The sequence below is a fragment of the Chelonoidis abingdonii genome, chromosome 1 (genome assembly GCF_003597395.2).
Source record: "Chelonoidis abingdonii isolate Lonesome George chromosome 1, CheloAbing_2.0, whole genome shotgun sequence".
NCBI lineage: Eukaryota > Metazoa > Chordata > Testudines > Testudinidae > Chelonoidis > Chelonoidis abingdonii.
The window spans coordinates 322,606,234-322,622,343 of NC_133769.1; the positions used below are offsets into that span (position 1 = coordinate 322,606,234).

Sequence of the window (16,110 nt, forward strand, 5' to 3'; positions counted from 1 at the left end):
AGTATGGTGAGATCACAAGTTATGCTAGTGGGTTGGGGTCATGGTCCCTTTAAGATAGGTCCCAAAATGGAGGGGAAATAATTTCAGTTTCAACCAAATTAAACTAAACAGTCAAAAAGCTTCTCTCTTTGACTATTGGTCCAAATGAAGAAAAACAAACAAGACCTTCTTCAATCTAATCCAAGGTTCCACAGACACAAGGCTGCTTCCTTCAGCCAAGGTTCCAGCTGGAACAAAAACATTCTACAGTCCTTGAGCAGTAGGACAGTTCTCCTGTGTTCAAGATGAGCAGTTAATTCACCATTTAGGCCTTTAAGCTAGCCAAGGCCAGTTACAAGAGTGTTATGAGACAGCAGGAAACCAGAGAACACTCCTCTTCCTAGCAAAACTTCACACTCACTCTCCCAACCTGGAAGCCTCCCCTCTCCCTTTTTTTTTTTTTTTTTTTTAACATGGTTTCTGCCACTGGCAGTGGCTATAAAAGGCCAGGCAAGGCTTAGGCTACGTCCACACTACAGCATAATTTCGAATTAGCTAAAACCGGTTTTATTAAACAGGTATTATAACGTCGATTGTGCGCGTCCACACTAGGCACATTAATTCGATGGTGTGCGTCCATGGTTTGAGGCTAGGGTCAATTTCTGGAGCGGTGCACTGTGGGTAGCTATTCTGTAGCTATCCCATAGTTCCCTCAGTCTCCCGCCTTGGAATTCCGGTTGAGAGCCCAGTGCCTGATGGGCAAAATCATTGTGCGGGGTGGTTCTGAGTAACGCCTCACCCTCCCTTTGTGAAAGCAGCAGACAACTGTTTCGCGGCTTTTTCCTGGGTGATTGAGCAAACGCCTAGCACAGCAAGCATGACCCTGCTGAGATGATAACACAATCGTGGACGTTGTTGAACACCTCGCGCATTCTCGTGCTGTCCATGGTGAACCATGCACTGCAAGCAGAGGGAGCGGCACTCGCTCGGCAGCGCAGCGACGAGAGCGATGAGACATGGACACTGAATTCTTCCTAACTGTGGGCCTCTGCGTTTTGGAGCTACTGCTGGTAATGGGGCAGGTTCTCCCATTGAACGCGATTTTGGAGCGGAACAAGCACAGACTGGTGGACCGACAGTTTTGTGGTGTGGGACGATTCGCAGCGGCTGCGAAACTTCGCATGCGTAGGGCACTTCATGGAACTTTGGTGCTTCTTCGTGTTCCTGAAATGCCATAATACAAGATCAGACAGCCTCACAGTGGAGAAGCGAGTGGCAATAGCCTCTGGAAACTTGCAACTCCAGACAGCTACCGTCAGTCGGATCAATTTGGAGTGGAAAATCTACTGTGGGGGTGCTGTGATGCAAGTAGCCAAAGCAATCATTAAGCCAGCTCACGAAAGGTTGTGACTCTGGAAACGTACAGGTTATAGTGGATGGCTTTGCTGCAATGGGATTCCCTAACTGTGGGGGGCATAAATGGAGCCATATCCCTATCTTGGCCCCGGAGCACAGGGCACCAGGACGTAAACTGCAGGGGTACTTTTCAATGGTGCTGAAAGCACTGATGGATCACAGGGGACGTTTCACCAACATCCACGTGGGATGGCCAGGAAGGTTAATGAACTCGTGTCTTCCGAAGCACTATCTGTTTAAACGGCTGCAGCAAGAATTACTTCCCAGACCAGAAACAACAGTTGGGCAAATGCTGTTATCTGGGGGACCCAGCTATCCCTTGATGCCATGGCTCATGAAGGCATACACAGGCAGCTTGGACAGTGGGTCAGAGCTGTTCAACTACAGGCTGAGCAAGTGCAGGATGGTGGTAGAATGTGCATTTGCGGTTAAAAGGGCGCTGGCGACATTACTTACTCGCTCAGATCTCAGCCAAACACTGTCCCCTTTGTTATTGCTGCTTGCTGTGTGCCACATCTGTGTGAGAGTAAGGGGGAGACTTTATGGCAGGGTGGGAGGCTGAGGCAAATACTGGCGCTGACTACGAGCAGCCAGACCCAAGGGCGATCAGAAGAGCACACCAGGAGCCGGTGCGCATCAAGAAGCCTTGAAAGAGTTTCATCATGGCCAGGGTACGGTGTACTGCTGTGTTGCTTCCTTCAAGAATACCCACCCCTTCATTGACTCTTCCTGTAAGCAACCCACATTCCCCCTTTGATTACAGCTTGCTTAGGAAATAAAGTCACTATCATTAAAAATCATGTATTCTTTATTAAAGACATTCCCTGTAAGCAACCCACCCTCACCTTTGCATGGATTTTGTTAAACAGTAATTATAAAAAGAGGCAGAGAATTATCAAGGTATACAGGTGTGGTTGGCAGGAGGATAGGAGAGAAGGAAAGGCTATTAAGCCATTTCTATGTAATGACAGCTTTTGGTTGGACTGTCCATGGGCTGGAGTGGGCGGGTGCAGAAAGCTTCCCCATGCGTTCTAACGCGTCTGGGTGAGGAAGATATGGAACATTGAGAGTACTGAGGGTGGTTAACATGGGCTGCAGTGGCATCTGTAACCGCTGTCTTCCTGAAGATCCACGACGGAAGAGGATATCAGTTTGATCACGCAGGCTCAGCGTTGGCATCCGCCACCGCTGATCTTCCTGTCTACACCTCTGATCTCTGGCGCACTTCTCGTCTCTAGTGTCCTCCTGTCCTCACGTTCACTGGCATTTTCCTGTATTTGGCTAGCATGTCCTTCACTCATTGTGATGACTCTTTCATTGCGGGTTACTTCCATGATTTCAGAGAACATTTCATCTGGTCCTCTCTTCCTCTGCTTATCTGAGCTAGCTCGTTGGGATGGAGTAGGGAGGCTGGAAAACTGTGCAGCTGCATGGGGGAGGGAAACACAGGAGAGAGTATGTAAAGGATACATTTTACAGCAATGGTTATACTCTTTCACAGTGAACAACACTATTCACCTTACATGCACAAACATGTGATTCAACTACAAGTCGCATTTTGCATTTTTTAATATTGAGCCTGTGCTCTGGTGTTGCAGATCTCACAGACGCAGGTCCGGGCATCATACTTTAGCTTTCATGGCGGCCATGGTAAGGCTTTATCTTTTGACTTCTCAGCCTTCATATACACAGTGTCTATGATGCCTTTTCTATTAACAGGCACAGCAGAAGCCACCCTCCTCTTTCCTATGTAGGATTTTCTATATCCTCCCCCACCCAGCTGGCTTCTATCATGCTAAACACCCCTTCCTCCCCCACGCATGGCTGTGCTGGAAGATTCCTGCTCGCCAAACGCCAGCGCTATCATTCCTCCCTCCTCAGTTTGTAACTTTACTGGCTGCACGCATCCAAAGCCTGATGGCAAATCAATCATTAAAACGCTTGCTTTTAAACCATGTTTGATATTTAAAAATACACTCACCAGAGGTCGCTTCATGCTTCACTGTTTGGGCTAGTGGCTTGGGAGGGCTGGGGGGGTAATTCCGTCTGGTCAAGCACCTGGCTGTTGACCTAATGGAATGCTGTGGGCTCGCTGCAAAGTCGTCTCTTTCTTCCTCTCCTCCTCCTCATCTCCCCTCCGCTGAATCCCTCCACCATGGTTGAGATTATGACCCCACCTCGGAATCCACGACTAAGGGGGGGTAAGTGGTGGATAGCCCCCTAAATTTGCATGCAGCTCAGCGTAAAAGCGGCATGTTTTTGGACCTGACCCTGATCTTCTGTTGCTCCTTTGGTTTTCTGGTATGCTTGTCTGAGCTCTTAACTTTCAGCTCTGCAGCACGAGCCCTGCTGTGGCCTTTTCCAACATAGCCTTTTGAAATTTTTCTCAATATTTTTTCATTTCGTCTTTCGAACGAGTTCTGTTAGCACTGAATCCTCTCCCTATAGTGTCAGATCCAGTACTCTATTCGTCCATCTGGAGCTCTTTTTCGATTTCAGACACTGCATTGTTACTGTGCTGATGAGCTCGCTGGTCACCTGTGTGATCAGAGCTCCACGCTGGCCAAAAGGAAATTGAATTCAAAGTTGCGGGGCTTTTCCTGTTTACCTGGCCAGTGCCTCTGAGTTCTGATTGCTGTCCAGAGCGGTCAGTGGTGCACTGTGGGATACCTCCCGGAGGCCAATAATGTCGATTTCCGTCCACACTAACACTATTTCGATATAATAATATCGATTTTAGCATTACTCCTCTCATTGGGGAGGAGTACAAAAATCGATTTACAGAGCCCTTTAAATCGATTTAAAGAGCACTGTAGTGTGGACGGGTACAGCGTTAAATTGATTTAACGCTGTTAAAATCGATTTAACGTCGTAGTGTGGACCAGGCCTTAGTCTTCCCTGATGCTGCTGCCAACCTGACGTTGGACACCTGAGCCACGGTGGCCTCGCCCCTTCCCCAAGACACCCACCATCTCCTCCACTCACCTCGCCCACCTCTCCCCCTGGAGGTCCTCACTGCTAGCTGCATTTCTCCTGCTCAAGGCGGCAAGAGCCAGCAAAGTGAGGAGTCTCGGCTCCGTTCTCTGGGGGCAGGACCGTCAGGGGCAGCAGGAGCTAGCACTTGGGTGGTGAGCAGCTTGGCCCGGCGCTGGTGTGGGCAGTGGTTCAGCCAGAAGAGGGCGTTCAAGGGTGGGAGAGGCTGGTGCTAGGTGGGCCACCAGGCGGTGGGCCGGCCTGGCATTTGGGGGGCCCTGCAGCTTAGCCCAGCACTGGGGGGTCCAGTAGCTTGGGCAGAAGAGAGCCTTCAGGGGCAGAGGGGCCATGACACAGCTGAGGGGGGCATCAGGAGTGGGGGAGATGGCCCAGCACTTGGGGAGGCTGGCAGCTCAGCTTGTTGCTCGGGGGGGTGGGGGGAGCAGTGGGTTGGGGTGATGGTGCTGGTGGCGGCGGCTCAGACCAATGTGGCTGTGGTGGGTGAACTGGGGCTCCTCTGGTCATGGAGCCCCCTCAGAGCTTCTCCTTTTACTGGGGGCGGATTCAGGGCTCCGGCATGCGGGGTGGATCCTTAGGGGATCCTTGGGTGGAAGGGGCAGGGCCAACAGGCTAGCCTCCCTAAAGCAGGGGTTCACCTACAACCCATGGTTTCTGCCACTTATCAACTCCACCTTGCAGCAGACTACGAAGTCATAAATGCCAGTTCTTTTCTCCGTGACTCGCATCTTAGGCAGTCTTTCAGGGCTCTTCCTCCTTTCAGCGCAATCAGGGAATTTTGCTGTTTTTCGTCTGCACACAGATTGGGCACATATACCCAATCTTAAGTTAGACTTAATTATGCAAATACTAAAACTATTTATCATATGCAATATACACACTTAACGGTGACCACTGTATATATCTATAACGCTACATTGTCATAAATTCATACAGTATCAGGTAAGACAGGACCATTAGATCATCTAGTCTGACTGCCTATATAATGCAGAGTACAGAATCTGACACAGTTACCTGTGTTGAGCCCGATAACTTGTGCCTGACATCTTCCAGAAAGGCTTTGAGTCCTAATTTCATAGGATCATAGGACTGAAGGGACCTTGAGAGGTCATCTAGTCCAGTCCCTGTCACTCATGACAGGATTAAGTGTTATCTAGACCATTCCTGACAGGTGTTTGTCTAACCTGCTCTTACAAATCTCCAGTGATGGAGATTCCACAATCTCCCTGGGAAATTTATTCCAGTGCTTAACTACCCTAACAGTTAGGAAGTTTTTCTAAATGTCCAATCTAAACCTCCTTTGCTGCAATTTAACCCCATTGCTTCTTGTCCTAGCCTCCGAGGTTAATAATAATTTTTCTCCCTCCTCCTTGTAACCATAGGCACCAACTCCATAGGTGCTCCGGGGCTGGAGCACCCATGGAGAAAAATTAGTGGGTGCTCTGCACCCACCAGCAGGCAAGCTCCCCTCCCCCTTGACCGCTCCTCTTCCCCCTCAAGTGCGCTGCATCCCCGCTCCTCCGCCCACCTGCCAGCATTTCCTCCCTGGCCACTGCCAAACAGCTGTTTGACAGCATTAGCATGGTCTGGGAGGAAGGGGAGGAGAGGAGTGGAAATGTGGCACGCTCAGGGGAAGAGGTGGGGCCAGGCAGGGAATTTGGGGAAGGAGTTGGAACAGGGGCAGAGAGGGGGTGGAGACTTTAGGGAAGGAGTTGGGGCTGCATAGAAGGGGGGGCAGGGGCTGAGTGGCGAGTCAAGCACCCACGGAAAAGAGGGGAAGTCGGCGCCTATGCTTTCAACAATCTTTTATGTACTTGAAAACTTATCATGCCTCCTCCCTCTCAGTCGTTTACTTCAAACCATTTCTCCAGTTTGTCCAGATCATTTGGAATTTTAATCCTATCCTCCAAAGCACTTGCAACCCCTCCCAGCTTGGTATCTTCCGCAAACTTTATAAATGTACTCTCAATACCATTATCTAAAAATCACTGATGAAGATATTGACCAGAACTGGACTCAGAACTGATCCCTGTGGGATCCCACTTGGTATGCTCTTCCAGCATGACTGTAAACCACCGATAACTACTCTCTGTGAATGGTTTTCCAACCAGTTTTGCACCCACCTTATAGTAGCTCCATCTGGGTTGCATTTCCCTCGTTAGTTTATGAAAAGGTTATGCGAGATAGGATCAAAAGCTTTACTAAAGTCAAGATATACCATATCTACCACTTCCGTTCCCCCGCACCCCGACCCCAGCATACCTGTGCCATTTCTATATTTTCTGTTATTAGTCTCCTTCTACCCTCAGTGAGTAACAGGCCCACCTTGCCCTTGGTCTTCCTCTTGCTTCTAATGTATCTATAGAATGTTTTGTAAAATTTGAATTTTATAGAATTTAAAGATATCAAGAGATGGGAAATCCACCATTTAGACTGTAGATTGTTCCAATAGTTAATCACCCTCACTTTAAGCATTTGTTCCTTATTTCTAATAAGAATTTGTCTGGCTTCAGCTTCCACTGCTAGTTCTTATACCTTTCTCTGCTAGATTAAAAAACTCTTTAAGTAGCTGGTATTTTATACTTGTACATTAAAAAAGTTACTTCACAATTCCCTCTAAGAGAAACTATACAGATTGAGCTGCAAGTCTCTCACTTTCAGGCCCTCAAATACTTTGTGTCTCTTTACTGCACCCTCTCCAATATTTCAAAAATTGGAATATTGTTGACATGAGAATGGAACACAGTATTCTAGAATTGATATTACTAATGTCTTATACAGAGGTAAAGTCACATCCCTACTCCTAATTCCCCTGAACCAAAGATTACATTAGCCTTTTTCACCACAGCATCACACTGGGGAGCTCATGGTGAATTACTTTTCCACTGGGACCCCTAAATCCTTCTCAGTCACTGCTTTCCAGAATACATTCTGTAGGCACATTCTGCATTTCCCCCCTAAATATATGACCTAGCATTTGGCTATATTAAAACACATATTTCTGAAGGGGCCCTGTATGATTGCTCTCATTATTTACCACTCTGCCAATCTTTGTGCCATCTAGAAATCTCATTACCAATGACTTTATATCTACTTCCATATAATTGAAGAAAATGCTGAATAGTGTCAGGCCTAGTAGAGATCCCATCCCTGCAGAGCACCTTAGAAACACCAAAGATGATTCCCCAATTAACCTTTTTTTTTAATCTGTCATTTAGCTGTTCTTTATCAATATTACATAATTTTTTTAAAAAAATCATAATGCTGTATAGTACCAAGTCAAATATCTTACGAAAGTCTACATGTATTCAATCTATGCCAGGAAACCAGCCCCTCGCCTTTTAAAAGTGAGAGGGCCATGCCACCTTTTAAACTCAGGTGTAGTTTGGGGGACAGGGGGCTGCATTTCCCCCCAAACTGCAAGTCTCAAGCAGGTGCGAGTGTAGCCCCTGACAGTGGTGGCAACCTCTTCCTGTTGCGGGAGGCCCTTACCTCCTTCTTAGCTCCCCCTCACCATGAGGCCTGGCCCCTATCCACGGCCCTGCCCGTCGTCCTTCTCTTCTCCCTGAGGCCCCATCCCCTGGCCAGGCTGGACGCCAGAGATGGGCCATGGTAAGAGCTTCTCAGGGAGTCTGGGCCGCTGTGGAGAACCCTGGATCCCCCACCTGCCCTGAGCAGGGAACTGGGGTGCCTCAGAGGTGCCTCCAACCCATGCCCCTACCCCACAGGCTGCGCCGCCCAGGTAAGGTTGTCATCCTCCAGGATCAGCTTGGAGTCTCCAGGGATTAAAGATTACTCTTTAATTAAAGATGATCATGTGATGAAACCTCTTAAGAATACTCATGCCCCACCACTTCTACCAAGGTTCCAGCGCTGTTGATCTATGGCTTTATCAACCAAACTTGTAATCTCATTAAAAAATGGAGATAAGGTTTGACATGCCCTATTTTCCATAAAACCACGTTGACTGGCATTAATCAACTATCCATTCTTTAACACTTTATTAACTAAATACTGTATCAATTTTTCCATTATTTTACCTGGGACTGATGTCAGGCTACCTTGACTAGCCGGGTCATCATGCTTGCCCTTTTTTATATTGCCACAGTATCACCACTCTTCCAGTCTTCTGGAATTTCACCAGAATTCCAAGATCAAAAATTAACATCAGTGGGCCAAAGATACCTTCAGCCAACTCTTTCAGAACTCTTGGGTGCAAGTTATTCAGGCTGATTTAAAAATATTTATTTCTAGTAGATGCTATTTAACATCCTCCCTATCTTCTCATTTACACTCTAGAGAGATTAGGTCACAAGACAATAAATGAGTATTTGTGTGAGCCACTATTGTTTAAAAACATATTCTATGTATGAGGATAAAGCAAAGAAGAATTAAACAGTGAAAGTATGTTGGCTTTATTAGAAAGTCAACTTTAGACATAACTTTACTCATTTTCATCTGAACTGTTGGAGAACAACCCTGACATTTGCCAGGATGACCAACTGGATGACCTGAAAGGTCATTCCTATCTTTTTTTTCTCTTCTGTGTGACTGATGTTATAAAAGCTTTCATGTTTTGAAAGAATAACATTCTAGATTTAGTATAGTCCATACATGTATTTGTACTCCAAAAGCAAGAAATTGCACTTTTTATGTTTGTGGGAAAGGAAGCAGGTTGGAGGGAGATTAGTTTCGAAAATATATTGTCATTTCTCCATCTTACCGTATCCCATTTCTTTGATCAAACGCAGGTATCATAGATGCTGGATGTTCTGACATTAGAGCCACTAGCAACTGCAGCACATCATGAATATTTTCATCCTATGTGACAAGCATCAAAATCTTTTAGAAAATATTCTTAATTGAATGCTTTCCATAAAGCTGGTACAACTGATTACAGTTAAAGATAAGTAATTATAGAAACCTACCTCATGCATTGTTAATAAGTAATTTAATATACTCTGCAGCTCATCTTCCTTGACTCCTCTATCCTGAAAAAGAATGGATGTTTCTTCACAGAGAGCTTACATTCTTCACACTCTGCCTAAGAAAATTATTGACACAAAGTCTCTCTAAAATAGGATACCATTAAAAACTAACAATGCCTAGAATTATCTTATGAATGAAGTACCAGCTAAAGTCAAAGGGCTAGATTCTCTCCTCCACTCTGCCCATCTACCACTTGGACAGTGCAAAAGAGACAGTACAAATCCTTGTCCCCAATGTACAGGATTTGTAGTGTCGGGGGAGTTTGCAGCAGACAAAGCTAGCATTGCCAACTACAGCCCATTCCCACAGTTCCCAAATAAAGGGGCATATCTGGACAAAGAAAGAATGAGAGAAGAAGTGTGGGCAGAACACACTGAACCCTGCACCCTGGTTATTCTCAAATGACAGATGATCCATTGCTTACAATTTGTCATCTGGGACACAAGAGCAGCTCAAAGACTACTGAAAACTGCACCAGGGCCAGACAGAATCAAGCAGCTGTAACTAACTTCCTGATTGACCTCTCCCCTTCTCGTACCAATTAAATCTCTACCACAGTGCCATGGAGTAGAGAATCTGGCCTAAATGCTTTAAAGGACTCTACAGCAGCAGGTTAGGAGTCTGTACCTTTTTGGTCTATAAATATGTTAAAACAGATATAAAAGCAGTGACGCATGACTGATATGAAATATTCTAAAAGTTCATTGCATTTAGGGTAGGTGTGGTTTTTTAGTTTGTTTGTTTTTGGGGGGGGAAGGGTTAAGTAGTATTACTGGAACAGACTAATTAATAGTATTATTAATCAGGTTTATACAAAATAATTGCCAGGAATTATGTGTCTAGTCCTTCATTAGAAACTACTCAATATCTACCTTGGGCCTTCAAGTTTGTTACATTTATCAAATTGCTAACATTCTCAAATAAGATTATTTTACCTTCAATATAAGCTGTTTCAAAAACAGAAGCATAAATGCTCGTAATGATATGATTTCTTTCTGTGATGGCCGAGGACCTTCTGGAAGAAGAAAAAAACACCACCTTTTAAATCTACTATATGTATCTGCTCTTAGTGACAGCAGCATTTTCAAGGGATTGCATTTCCTGCAGTAGAATGAGTACTGTGCTAACTACACGAAAGTTAGCATCTGCAAATGATGACACAAACTTTTCAGAATTCTATTATGTATAATCAAAATTCCTTATGTGATGATGTTTCCTTTTCAATGAAAAACTAATCACAGTTTTTACAGAGACACAGAAACATCAAATGTTAGGTAATGAAAATCTAATATGGGCTAACAATAACTAAACCATCAAAGTTATACCAGTTGGATGGAACACTATACAGAAGGTTTTGTTTGTTTGTTTAATTCTAACCTGATTATGGCATTACTTGCAAGAAAGACTAATCCTATATAATCAAAGAGAAATTGCCAGTTCAGTAAAATAATAGATCCATGCCAGCTAAAAATACATTGTCTACAATAGTTTATAACCAGTATTCCTTCATTCAAGAGTTCTTAATAAAACAGACTATAAAAAAAATCTAAAAAACTCAATGGAAGTTAACAATAAGATGCAATAAACACCACAGTCTATTCATTCGTCCTTTCTTCTTTTTGATTCCCCATTCATCTCCTTTACTAGTATATTGTATGTTAAATTGGAAAACTCCCTTGCATCTTTCCCATCTTTCTGGTGATGTCTAGCACACAATGTGTGTGGTATAAATAAAATAGCCTAGGTTACTTTTTCAGGAGCAATTTAACTTGCACAAAATAACATTCTTTATTTCAGTGGCTATATTTCTGTCCCATTTCATGGATGAAACATTATTAAGAACCACTGTGAGGAACATTTTCTAGTCTCTGAGGTCTTTGTCTGAAATATAGTCTCTGCCTTACACCAGGTATTTGAAAATATGGTCATTGTTATTAGATCCAACACAAAAGAAGCAGTCTTTTAAACAGAGAAAAATATTTTTATGCGCGTGAATTTTTTATGCCATCATGCAACTGACCTCTTCCCACATAAAATGCAAAGATGAATTTGGATTTCAAGGTAGTAGACTGCAACTACATCATTACAGTGATACTGTGCTCCCAGCCAAAAGGTCCTAACATGCTATATTCTATGTGGTTGCATTGTGTTCAGAAAGCATACCCCTAATTACTTCAGATATATGCATCTCCTCATGCCTCTCCATGTCAACCCATATGAGTTCCACTGGCGGAGTAGTGTTAATCTAGTTCTCCATACTGTGGAAGCAGTATTTTCTCCAAAGTCAAGACTAAAGCTCTGAACCTCCTCCTGAGAGATTATAATGAAAGAACCTCAAAACAAAACTTAAATCGTGGGAGATAGCCAAGGGTGTGATACTGATGAGAAGAAAAAGACAGGAAGGATTTCTAGGAGAAAAATTTTAAGGAGTGATTTGCAGGAAGGTGTCCCAAACCAACCATACCAGGTATACGCCTGTGCTCACAGCTCCATGAGGGAGGCACCAACCAATACCCTCGGCAGGCCATGGGAACAGGCTGGAATACAGACTGACCCACCGGGGTTCCTTACCCTTAACAGCTGGCAATAGGTCCTTCCACTTAGTATTGGGGCAAGGCATGAGGGTGAGGAAATGGAGAGTATAGAGCATGAGTGTGTACATGTGCGCCTTTGGCATGGTTTGAAAGCGAACTGACTGCAGCTCACACAGCCGGCTCCAGGTATACAGGGGGATGATAGCTGGATGGAAGGGCTCATGGATAGGGATGCAAGAGAGTAGTGTAAGGCAGATATGTTAGCCTTAGAATGATAAAGGCCCTTTTTCCTATAAGCTGGGAAGAGGTTAGACCTCAGATCAAATAGGGACATCTGAACCCAATAAAGGGCTGCCTGAGACCTTTAAAAACCCTTCCTCTGGCCAGAGAAGGGGAGGAGAGACAAGCTGCTGCAGGGCTAGTGGCAGCAGGGGTATAGGCTTCTCTGGGGTGAGAGGCAGTTCTCCTCCCTAGAAAGGTAACAACCAAAACTGAGTGCCCTGCTTAGGGGAAAGACTGACACCTCAGCTAACAACAGGTCGACAACACTGTACCCCCATGCCCAGTGAGGGGGCAGGGAAAGTGTCCCCTTTGTTTTGTGTTTGAAAATTGGTTTCTTTTTGTTTGCTGGAGGAGCACTCCTTGTGCCTGCCCTGAGGCCTACCTTGAACATACAGACAAGAGAACAACAGAGGAGGAAGACACCCACTGTACAGAGTGGGGCTGATTTACAACAGCCCCCAGCATTGCCAGAGGGGGAAATGGTAGGAGGTGTCTTGCTACAAGATGATCACAATCTAAATTTAAAATAAGACGACTCAACAGGTGGACAAAACAAACAGATGGGACGCGCACAAGGGAACAGAAGATAGTTATAAACAGCAGAATAAGCAACGATCACAGCAGTTACAGCACACCAGCTGCCTAATACTAGACTGGGTACAACAATACTGGAAAGTAGGGAAGCTAAGTAAATTGGATTCTGCTGCTGTAAATTTGCCACTTTTATGAGTCTCATTTGGCTTTGATGCTAGTAGAGCGACTAATGGAGACACAGCCTTATTTTCTGGAATGTAGTACTGCCATCCCCAGAGTTCAAAAATAATAAATCAGACCTCAAAGATTATGCGGTAACAAAAACAAACTACCACCATCATCTCAATTTTTGAGCCCAAGGTTAAATCATAGTTTTCTGGTTTATTTTCTGATTTTTTTAAAAATCATCCTCTCTGTCTCCAATGTGAGACACACAGTTACAGTGTTGTCATCCTGCACAAGTTTATCAAGAGTAATCCAATTCTGGCCCCTACTGCGGGACCTCTGATTAGAAGACCCAAACAAAACCAGGTCCTATTATGCTAGAGCCTGGAGAACACATAGCAAGAGGAAGTCCCTGCCTGAAACAACATACAATCTAGTGCAAAGCATGGTGATGAATTTGTCATGTGGGAGCTGGCACTAGGACCAGGCAACTCAAATCATTTAGCGGCTATGAAACTTCCATTAGATGGGAGTAACGGTTAATCTCTGCTGAGCTGAACCTGATTCAAACTAGTGATCTACAGGTGAAAAGCTTTATATCTCATTAGCAATGTCCTGAGGCCAGAAAGTGCCCAGTAAATGCTAACACCACACCTTAGAGAATGAGGCTTGCTTTCTGGTGAGAAGTTTATTAAATCACATGCTGACCTTTTTGGAGCTTACACAGGCAGGTTCTTCCATTCTCTGGAGATAGGCAAAACTCTCCCTTACATTGCACTCAGTCTCAAACACTCTCTATAATAAGTTGCTACCTCCTGCTCTTACAGGGACAGTTCCCATTACCCAAAATTTAAACACTAAAAACACAAGAAAAATATTAGCACAACACACAAATTCACTTCTAAATACTTTTTGCAATATGAAATCATTCCAACAACTACTTCAGGCTCCTCACATTAACTTTTCTTCATATGTGTGTGTATATTTTTTCATCCCCACATGGGTCACCAGCAGGGTTCGATAAACAGCCTTCAGATCCACTGCATAGACCTCTTCTACTTCAGCGATATAGGAGTAATTGATTGTAAGGGGGACAGCATGTGTGTGGATAAGTATGTAAAGGAAGATATAACACACACTTATGTAGTATGCTAACAATTTGTGAGACGGCAGAATGCTCAGCATCAGGATTCTGAACTTCTATTCCTGGATCTGGGATCACAATGTTATCTATTGGCTATAAGTAGCATAACCAAATATAACAACCTCTCTGTTCGGGTCTTCTGCTGGGACTGAGCATGGGGCTTCTGGATTTAAAAGGCATGAGTCTCAGGCTAATAAACTTAGACTTTTTTAGCACTGAAGCAACAGCAGAATCATTAATTCTTAACATGTGCCCTCTCCACCAGAGGTGACAGAACCAGAGGGGGTTAATGTGGGTCTCAGAAACACCTAATCTTACAGAAAAAAAATTAAATTATGTGACAAAGTGGATCAGGCCTGGGTTCATCAGATTAGAGACATAGGTTCTATTACCAGAAATGCCAGAACAGACTTTATGCAAGTTGCTCATCTTTGAAATGGGTGAATGATGACAATTCCCCGCCCCCATCTCTTATTCCCCAAGGTAACAGTATGATGTTCTGGGTTCAGAATAAAGGTTGTGAAGGGCCCATAAACACCAAAAGAGGTGGATGAGAGTTCACAGTTTGTAAGTTTGTACATTCCCCTCGATTACAGGGCACCAGTAGGGAAAAATCTCTCTCTGATTTTGCTTCTCTAAGTCATGGGATGACTGGTGCTTTTCATCTAACCGCTTGAAGCAGGAGCCAAATGTTACTTATAAATTTGTGAGAGTTAGTAACACTGAGAATAAAAGAGGTGGCCTGTCTTCAGAAATGAGACTTTTTTCTTAGCTTGGGAATATTATCCTCTTTCCCCCCTTTTTCTTGTTTCTTTCACTTCTTGCTGTGGTAGACAGACGTCAATTATTACAAGCTATTTTTACTATTAGGTAGAGATGAACTTGAATTTTAATGAATATTAATACATAGTTACCAGCATGTTTGAATATAAAAATACATATTTTTAGCTAGTTATGTTACAAAGTGTACAAGCTAATCAAAGACATTCGGGGAGGGGTGAGTGTTTGTCTCCCATGGAAACGCAAATGTTAGGAAGACAACCCCTCGTTAGCCAGAAAACCTTGTTTATAAACACCCTAAGAGTATTTATATAAATTCAAAAGAGCTGCATTTTAAACTTTATCTTGGTTTAACATTCTATGCCAATTTCTTTTATTTTATGTTTTGAAAAATGGATGTAAGCTTGTTTATTGTGACTGATGTTTTGTATAAATATTTGATAGGACTTTTAATTGTAAAGATTGCAACTAGAAAACACAAGAAAGACTTCAAAGAGAAGCAGAACTGAAGTCCTTATCAAAGCATAAAACGTACGGATAAAGTAGGCCTATACCAACTCACTCCTCCCCTTTTCTCTTGTCAAATAAAACCCTCTGTGTCCTTAAAACTCCAGGAAAAAGATGTGTAGTTTGAAATATTTTAAACTTTTAGGTTATTTCTTAAATGTTGAAATCGAAAGCACCTTTGTGAAATACATACTTACAAATATGTTAGATAAGTACAGAGCTCCTAATATCATTGCTGTCTACATGGTAAAATGCTTTACCTATCAACATGGAATCAAATGATCTTGCTAAACTAATTACAAACATAAGAAGACTTTTAAGTATAGAATATTTGTATTAATGGGAAATTAATTAATTACTGGTAGCACTCAAGGAACTCACTCACCCCACTCAGGAAGACAAGAAAAATAATTCATTCAAAATTATTATAATGAATCAGCAACTACATTGAGAACTATTTAAGTTAAAGACTTTCTCAGAGTTATTTTAAAAACACTGTTCACACAAAAACTTCTACATAGAACAAGTGTAATTGGAAGAAGGCAACAAAAATATGCATATTCATCAAACAGACTGCATATTCAGGAACTGAACATGTCACCTAAGCCAACTGACTAAGGCATAGAGGCAAAGAAAAAGTGACAGCAACCAATTTGAATCTAAAAAAGTCTGAAAGAGGTGTGTTCTTCTATAATGTCATGAAAATAGGAAAAAAAGCATAAAAACTCTAAAGAGAACATCCGTCGTATCCACCCACAGGCCCGCTGCTATCCAGCTTAAACAGCAAGC

General features: G+C 43.5%; 1 protein-coding gene across 10 annotated transcripts in view; it reads right to left on the bottom strand.

The window, feature by feature from the left end:
- Positions 1 to 16,110, bottom strand: part of NBEA (neurobeachin) — an 862,398-nt gene that overhangs the window by 580,012 nt on the left and 266,276 nt on the right. For all 10 annotated transcript variants that reach the window (XM_075061639.1, XM_075061640.1, XM_075061634.1 and 7 more), the window contains exons 14-16: positions 10,311 to 10,390; positions 9,315 to 9,377; positions 9,110 to 9,207 (exon numbers count right to left, since the gene is read on the bottom strand). In XM_075061639.1, the coding sequence (XP_074917740.1) occupies positions 9,110 to 9,207; positions 9,315 to 9,377; positions 10,311 to 10,390 (241 nt within the window). The remainder of the gene's footprint in view (positions 1 to 9,109; positions 9,208 to 9,314; positions 9,378 to 10,310; positions 10,391 to 16,110) is intronic.